Source organism: Rosa chinensis, chromosome 4, assembly GCF_002994745.2.
Source record: "Rosa chinensis cultivar Old Blush chromosome 4, RchiOBHm-V2, whole genome shotgun sequence".
In the NCBI taxonomy this organism is placed as follows: Eukaryota; Viridiplantae; Streptophyta; class Magnoliopsida; order Rosales; family Rosaceae; genus Rosa; species Rosa chinensis.
In genome coordinates, this window is record NC_037091.1 from 39893408 (window position 1) to 39902529 (window position 9122).

The following is a 9122-nucleotide window of genomic DNA, read 5'->3' on the forward strand; positions in this document are numbered from 1 at the left end:
GGATTCAAATGTTGTCTAGGCTAATTATAGAAGTGCACAAATTTTTTTTTTTTTTTTTGAGGTTTGGAACCTAGTGGGAGGCTCATCCTCACGCCTTTATTATTTTCAATCAAAACATACAACGGAGGGGACATAAAACCAAACCCCGTAAATTAAAAACTACAAGCATACATTTGTTGTAAAACAACAATAAATTAACTAAATCATACCCTTCGAGGCCCACTCACTTCAAACTCAGCAATCACAGAATCATTATCAATGCTATCGGCAAATTCTATTTCGATGTAGAGAACCATCAAATCATCAAAAAACTCATCTTCCATCTTATTTCGAAATTTGTTTTTTATGATGGTCATAGATGAAAATGCTCTCTCTGTTGTTGCTGTAGAAACTGGCAGAGTCAGCACAAGACAAATCAATCTATAAATCATAGGAAAGAATGCTGACTTTCTTGATTCAACTAACCGGCGACACAAATCAGACACAGTAGTTGTGTTGGCAAATCTTGGATCCTTCTGAATATCTGCTAGAAAATACCCACACTCCATATCTAGAGCAAGCATATCATATGATGTAAAATCATGAGGATAAAACTTCAAAGCAAGATTGCAAACATCTTCACATTTAAATGATCAAAAATTATCACGTGGATCTAATGTAGCACTAAGAAGAAGGAGCTCCAACGAATTATCTGCAAATCTACTATCCAACTCTGCCAACTGAAAGTCTATCACAGCATTAAGTATATTGACCTGATAATAATGCTCATTTGTAATATTTTGTTCATAAGCCCTTGTACTTTTCTTGTAAGGAGCAGACATATCTAGCATAATAATATCATACTGACAACAAAATGATTCAACCCTCACAATCAAATCATTCCAACCATCTTCTCTCATATCTTGAAATTTTGATTTTGTTATTGAAAGAAAATTGAGAGCATTGAAGATGTCTATGGCTTTTTTTTGCAATGACTGACAAAGAAAATCAGTAATCTTCATGACATCATGCATCGAAAGCAAGCAAAACACAAAATCAAAACGCTTCATTGCATTACCTACACACTTTGCTTCTCCTTGTAATTTATTTGGTCCATTTGCAACCAAATCTGCAAGAGTTGTTTGGGTAGCTCCAAATAACTTAATCAAACTTGAAATAGAGCGAAGATGTGAACCCCAACGAGTAGCCCCTTCTCGTTGCAAAGTGCAAAGCTGATTAGCACCTCTATCAGTCTCAATTGCTCCAGCAGCCACTAAATCTGCAATTTCTTCTTCTCTGATAACTCTCAAAGCTGAATGTCTTTTTGCAGAAGAATCAACAAAATTTACAATCAAACTTAGAGTTGAAAAGAATTCCCAAATATCATGCACCCCTTTAGCTGCATCATTTAAAGTCAATTGTAAGCGATGAGCAAAACAATGAACATAATATGCATATGGACACTCTTCACGAAACAAGCTTGTAAACCATTAAATTCACCCCGCATGTTGCTAGCACCATCATATCCTTGCCCACGCATATTTTCTAGTTGAAGATCATATTGAGTAAGAACTTTGGATATCTCATCTTTTAGAGTTTGAGAACAAGTGTCTGCCGCACTAAGCACTTTGAAAAACCGTTCTCTAATAAACCCATCACAATCAACAAATCGAAGAATGATAGCCATTTGTTCCCTATTAGATACATCAACAGCTTCATCAACAAGGATACAAAATTTGGCATCTCCCACTTCCTCCCGAATCTTGGTTCTAACTTTGTTACCAAGTATATTTAAAATTTGTTTTTGAATAATGGGAGAAGTATACTTAGCATTCCCAGGAGCATTTTGTAAGACTCTGCGAATATCTATATTCATTCTTCCAAAGGAATCCACAACCGCATTGAAATTGCCACCATTAGATGAATTAACCGATTCGTCATGGCCTCTAAAAGCACATCCTTGGCATGCCAACAACCTTACACTCTCTATAGTAGTAATAAGACGGAGTCGGTTATCTGCTACTTCTTGTGATGATTGTGTGCTAATCACCCTTTCAATAAGCTTAGATGGGTTTCTTAGTGACTCCCACTTGTGCATGGCAATATTATGTGGGGAATTTAAGACTCCTATGTGAGAGACAATGCCAGATTTTTTTGACATAACATTTTTCCAACCTTGAAACCCATGCTCAGTAAATGCTGGATGATGGGATGGATAACTATCAAACAAGAAACAAGGGAAACAAAATGCTTTGTCCAACTCTGCGGAATACTCAAGCCACGGCCATTCTTTGAACCACTTAGGATTAAATTTTCGACCTTGACCGCCATTAAATGATAATGGGTAACTACTTAAGTGAGGTTGATACGGTCCTAAGACCACATAAGCTCTTCAAATATTGTCACGCTCATTCAAAGGGTACTTGCATATTGGACGCCGTATTCCTGGATCACGTTCTAGAGAACTAACATCAAAACTTTCTTCTCTCTCAATTCTTTCATTATGACACTCTTCTAGTGGAATAGATGGAGAAGGGTTTAAAGGGACATCATTAACAGAATTCTCAGTCACATTTCTACTCCCACTCCCACTCCCACTTCTAATCTCATCGACACTATCACTTGATGGAGTATCACTTGTAAACCATGATAAAAGATTTTTGTACCTCTTGGGTTTCCGGTGATCTGTCATTATATTCAATATCTATAATATTATATAGATACCACCATTAGAATTATACAACTATAACTAATTATACATTACTATTAGTTACTAACTAGCAGCAGACTTTAATGTCTAATGGATTTAATATGTGCCTCCTTAACATATATATAATAACATATATTTCTAATGGGTTTGTGAAAAAATATAAAGTTAGTAACACTAACCAGATGGAAAGGGCATCAACAGCAATCTCGGTATTATGCATAAACCCAAACACTATCACCAAAACTCTCAAATAAAAAATCTCCAATCTGCAACACAAAATGCACATCTATAAATAAATCACAACATAATTAGAAGCCAAAGAAAGCATCAAGAAATCCCAAAGCCCAACAAAATTACAAAAGCTCATTCACTTATTGTTACTTGATTTTTTCTTTTTTTTTAGCCAGTCATTTATCATCAAACACATCAGACCATCAGTCATTCTGCATTCAGTCGGTAATTCTAAGTTTCTAACTAAAAATAGTTGAAATACAAATATACAATCATCAATTCAACAAAGCCTCATAGGCTATCTACCCACTGACCGAGTCAAAAAGAGTCCGAGAGTCCGAGACCGACCAGGCGAGTCCGCGAGTAGGCGACCATCATCAAGAATTCAAGCATTTCACTTCCTCAGTTCAACAGTTCCTCACTCCTCAGCGGCTCAGCTAATAGCCTAACATGGAAATATGGAATCTCTGTCTCTGACTCTCTGTCTTTGTCTCTTTCCGCCACTGGTGACCGTAGCAAACAGAATCGGCGACGGCCGACGGCAAGGCTCTCAATCTGGGCCGACTGACTGTGAGAGGAGATCTCAGATCTGGGAATCTGGGAAAATAGAGCACGAGAAGAACAGACTCACAGAGAATCAGAGATGTTCAGATGATCAAAAATTTGAAATATGGGAGATCGATACTCGATAGAGGCATAGAGCTTCATACCTTGTTTACTGGAAGCCGGGAAGGAGAAAGGTGTGAGTTGCTGAGTGCAGACCTGCTGTGACTGTGAGTCAGTGAGTGTGAGTATGTGAAGTGACTGTGTGAGGTACTGAGGTACTGAGGCTACGAGCGGTGAGGAGTAGCTGTTATCCATAATTTTTTTTTCTTTGGGCTGGGTATGGGAGATATATATATATACACACACATAAAGGTTTTTAGCCCAAAATCTTGTCTAGGCTCAAGCCCATACAACCTTCCATGTCAGTTCGCCCCTGGAGGTACTGAGGTACTGAGGCTGCGAGCGGTGAGGAGCAGCTGTTATCCATAATTTTTTTTCTTTGGGCTGGGTATGGGAGATATATATATACCTAAGGGTTTTTAACCCAAAATCTTGTCTAGGCTCAAGCCCATACAGCCTTCCATGTCAGTCCGCCCCTGCTAGTAAGTCCATCAATTAAGTAACCTTCCGAGTTGTGAACTAGTGCTGCCAAGCCACATTGAAATGTACTTGGAATCCATCATGCGTCTACATTTATCTTGAATCCATTGAGAGGAGGGGGAATCTAATGTGGTGACTTAAGGACTGGAGTATAGCTCACCTGGTTTACGAATTAGTTTCTTGGTTGAAGTTACAAACTCAGAGCGAGAGTTAGTAGATTTGGTAATGACTTCAGTAGGAGAAGGTCAGTGATGATTGTAAACACAATAGCATAGATGTTTCCAGATTTCCCAAATCATGAAGTTGATGATAGTGCCAAGTTCCTCACCATTAGAGTGTTGGGAGGAACCATGAGTAACAGTAAGCTGCTCTATCCATCAATAGAAGGAAGTGATGGTAGCTGGAGCAATTTTGTAGCCAAGGGGGTGGCCAAACCAGACTGCTATAGTCCAAAAGCAAGTAATGATCACATGTTCAATGGTCTCAGGGGCAGAAAAACAAGGAGGCAGGTTGGTGAGGTAGGAAGACGATGGTAAAGCAGATTTGCTTTGGTTGCCAGGGAATTGGAACACGCTCTTCATAAGAAATTTTTGATTTTTGGAAAAGTATTTAAATGCCAAATCTAATTCCAAACCTTCGAAGAAATCTGATGGGAAGAGTGAGGAGGTTGGTGAAGGGGTGGTTGTAGTAATCTTTGAAGATGATAGGCTGAACGAACAGATAGCACATCACTCACAAAAAGGAACAGAAATGGGGATAAGGGGTCTCCCTGGCGTAATCCACGTGTAGGAATGAAAACTGCAATAGGTTTTCCATTTATCATTATTGAAAGAGATACTGACCTTACACAATTCATGATCAGAGTGATCCAGTGTTAAGAGAATTTCATCTTTTGGAGAACAGCTTCGAGGAAGTCCTATTCAAGGCGATTATAAGCCTTATTCATGTCGAGCTTGATTCTCACTTCATAATCTGATCCTGATCGAAGGAGTTTGAGATGGTGATATACTTCAGGGGCAACAACAACATTGTCCTGTATTTGTCTGCCAGAAACAAAGGCATATTGTTATATCCTCTGATATGATATCCTACCATGAGAGTTTTCAGAATATTAGTAAGGACTTTGGCAAGAATCTTGTAAGAGAAATTGTACAAACCAATTGGTCTAAATTGGGAAGGGGTGGGAGCTGGAATCTTTGGAATTAGCACAAGGTGAGTTTTACTGATGGAATGCAAGCTTTCAACATGATTTTGTTGATGATGTCCCAGTAGCTTTGATAGAAAATTTCTGAGTATCCATCGGGACTAGGGGCCTTCAAAGCTCCTAATGGAAAGCTGCATCATGTATTTCTGTTTGGCTCCAAAACCAGTTGGCGTGCAAACTGTCTCTTTTGAGCGTATGTGCGGGCGTTCCATCACCGTGGGGTGCAATCGTCAGGGGAGTCCCTTGACCTGAATTCTTCTTCAAGCGCTGTGGACGAGGAGAGCACCAACCTCGCCACAAGGTTCTTCTCTAGCCTTCCAAGAAAGGACGTCTTGCCTTACGGATAAGGACTTTGGATGTGATCTCTTCGCGTCACCGAATCGATACTCAACGTTATAGGCTGAGCAGAGCAATCACTGGGAAGTTTGGAGAAAGCACGGGTTTTGCTAAAGCGTGACTTTAGCTTCGCTGGGTTGCGAGGGCGTTGCCCTTGCTTCGCTGGTTGAGAGAGTCTCAGTGGTAGTGGTACTGGTAGTAGGCTCTTGGAGAGACTAGGACTGGCGCGCGGTCACCGGGTTTCAACGAGGTTGAAGGTTTGCTCCGGGGAGGCTTTGTAATCGCTGGGATTGATTGATTTGAGAGAGAGGTTTTTTTCTGTCCTTGAAACGTGGTATTTATACCTAGGGTTTCGACTATTCCTTGCTATAGAAGGTTTATTGATTGAAGTTTCCTATTCAATCTCTGCTACTTGACTCCAATAAGGTTTCGTTTTCCTTACGGATCACAGAATGGGTGAATATGTAACCCAAACCCAAGTAGGCTTATTTTTGGGCCTCAGGTATCGGTCCGCTGTGCTAAATCCACTAAAGGATCTTGCCAAAATTACTTTTGGGCCCAAACATTGCCCCCAGGCCCCGAAAACAGGCCCGCGAAGATGTAACTGATTAAAGGGGACTAAAACGACACGCCGATCACTTGAACCAATATCATTAATGAGGGTTGCGTCCCTTCGCTTGCGAAAACGCCTTTCTGTCGTATCGTTTCCTTCAAAAAATTTCTTATTTAAAACTCGCAGCCACTTCAGACCTGTCACATCAGAAACTCTTTTAGTTCCTAAACCTAGAAACCCTCTTACTGCCAACACCTTCCTCACAGAAACCCAGAAATGGCTCCCCTAAAGAAGATAGTCATTGATCAAGAAGAAGAACTGAATGAACAAGCTGCCCGCTCTTGGGGAACCATTATCGATGCCCGCATTTGCCTCCACACCACTATCCCCAGACCCCTACTCCTCCGGTTCCCGAACCACCATATCGGACTGGGCCCAGCGACGTGAGACTCTATTCCAGCCTACGCCATCGCCTTCTATGGCCTGTCTGTTCGTCAGCTCATCCCAGTCTTCCGAAGGACTCCTGGGGATTTCAACAGTTGGGGTGCCCAGAATCATCGAGCAAAAATAGGTCACTGACCATCCTCTATCAGCGCAGCGGAACTTTCCTGGTATGGCGAAGCATGAACACGAGATCTGGCTCGCTGGAATGCGGCAGGTATCGCTCAAACTATTGATCTTTGTTTTCATCTTCCGCGCGGTGGCAATCGTTCACCCTTCGCTGCCTTTCTCTGTTTTTGGAACACCGCCACAAACACCTTTGATTTTTGATTTGGCCAAATGAGTATCACTTTAATAGATATTCTCACCATCGCAGGCCTACCCATTAATGGCGGGCCTTATCTGCATGGCCAATTCGACTCTGTCACTTTCACTTCAACCATGGCCCAAAACGGTCGCAGCGCTCACAGCGGTTCCTATCCTCGATGGCTGTCTTATTATCGCCGGGGGCACAATGCGACTGGCGGAATTGCTTTATTAGAGTACTGGCTCTGTAAGTTCATTTTCTGTACTTCCTCCTGTAAGCCCACTGGTGCTTGGACTCTTCTGGAAATGGCCCTCTACAACGGCCGCCTTGTTGGGCTCGGACAACCTGTGTTGGGCGCCCTCTATCGCACTCTGTACCAGGCCACTATGCATCCTTTCGAGACTAGCATCTCTGGCCCTTTTTGGATCCTTGACTTTTGGATTCAAACTTATTTTCCATATTTTTGTCGCGATGACATCCCGCTGCTCCCATCGGCTGACCAACTCTTGGGTCAATGGCTCAGTCGTGATGAAAAGTACTCATCTCCTCCTTACTCCGAGTGCTTTACATATCTGTACCTTCTGCATGAGATGCCCTACTGCAACTTAATACTGGGTAGAAGATTCCCAGCCCTACTTGAAAACGGATTCCTCCTTGGCGCTCCTCGCTACAGCGATCGCGCGCGTGATCACCTGTTCAGACATTAGGATTGCTGCCGAAGAACTTAGTTATGAGCTTTACACTCCTAACCATTTCGCTCGCCAATTCGGCCTCGTCCAATTAGTGCCATTCCCACTGTATGACTGACGCCTGGAACTACAACACCTCTTGGCGTAGATTTGGGCCCCTTTCTGGGCCTCCGCCAGCACAAAGGATGCTTGCATTGGTTGATCTTCCTGATTGGGCTAAGGACATCGATGCCGTGGATGGGACTGAAGAAGGATGTGAGGAATGGTGGGAGGAAGTTTCTGTCAATTGTTGGAGACAACAGTATGACGAACTCTTTGTGACCATCTTTGAGGAACTGAGATATCCCTATACTACTGACCTTGAGCTACTTGCTTGTTTTCCCGAAGACGCTGCACAACCTCCGCCTCCTCCTAAGCCGGCTCAGCAACCGGCGCGAGCCCCGCGTCAAGCCCAGGCTGGTATCGTAATTCGCGAGCCCCTTCGAGTGGTAAGCATCTTGGTTTATATTTTATTCCCTCTTTCACTCTTCCCTTTTAACTCAACCTTTGCTGCACCAGGGAAATATGCCATCTTCTAGCAGTCGCACAGTTGATGCTTCCCCAGCCACTGGCCAGTCCGGGAAGCAAAAAACAGTAATAACGGAGCCTGAAGTAGAAGATTCCTCTTCCGACGAGGATGATCCGCAAACGGTAAGAACTTTCTGGTTTAAACAAACAATGCTTTCTTTCCAAGTCAAGTCTAATCCTTTGACCCCGGCAGATAGATGCTATCTTGGCCCACAAGCGCAGTCGTTCTGACCCTCGAACTGATCCGTGGGTGGAAGATGAACCAATCGCTGATCGACTGGTAAGAAACTAAAAGTGCATATTGAAATCTCCTTTTATTCCGTGTGACCATATAACAATCCTCGTTTGCAGGTTCGTCATATGTCCTCAAGACAAACTGGGGAAGGCCCCTCAGCTGCTGGTGAAGGCACATCTGCTTCGCAGGCCCAAGCGCCCACTAGTTCCAATAATCCTCCACCTCCTGCCGGCATTGCAAACAATATGCAACTGGCCCCGATCCCAGTGCAAGTCATAGATAATAGCTCCCCTGAAGTTGAAGAGAGAATGCCTCTTTCAGATGCAATTTGTGAGGAACCAAACGCCACACCTGTCCTGGCATAGATAGCGCCTGATCCCATTCCTGGAGAGGTGGTCCAAGAACCCGTGCCGATAGCAGTCCTCCGCAAGCTTCCGGCTGTAGAGGTACGTTTCTCCTTAACAAGCATGATGTCCTGATTCTTGTCTTATTCTTTGGGAATTCTCATGATTCCTCCTTAAACCCAGAATCCTGGTCCTGTTGAGGAAGTAGCTATCGCTGTGGAGGTACTTGGCGCCAAACTCGCTGACCCAGCTGGTGAAGATGTGGTTAACCAAGAGCCTGCCCCCATGCTCCTGAAGCAGGAGAAGGGGTGAACGTCGAACCGGTGCTGGAAGCGGTTGCTGTTGTGGAGCCTCTTGAGGCTCCTGCTGCTGTTGCCTCA

The 9122-nt window shown here is 43.2% G+C and overlaps 1 protein-coding gene across 1 annotated transcript; it reads right to left on the reverse strand.

The window, feature by feature from the left end:
* Window positions 1–203: 203 nt before the first annotated feature.
* Window positions 204–2077, reverse strand: LOC112199292 (zinc finger MYM-type protein 1-like). The gene is made up of 3 exons (XM_024340328.1): window positions 1480–2077; window positions 647–1378; window positions 204–550 (listed from the first exon to the last, which is right to left on the reverse strand). The coding sequence occupies exons 1-3, from the start codon at window positions 2075–2077 to the stop codon at window positions 204–206; spliced, it is 1677 nt and encodes a 558-aa protein (XP_024196096.1).
* Between the last annotated feature and the right edge of the window lie 7045 nt (window positions 2078–9122).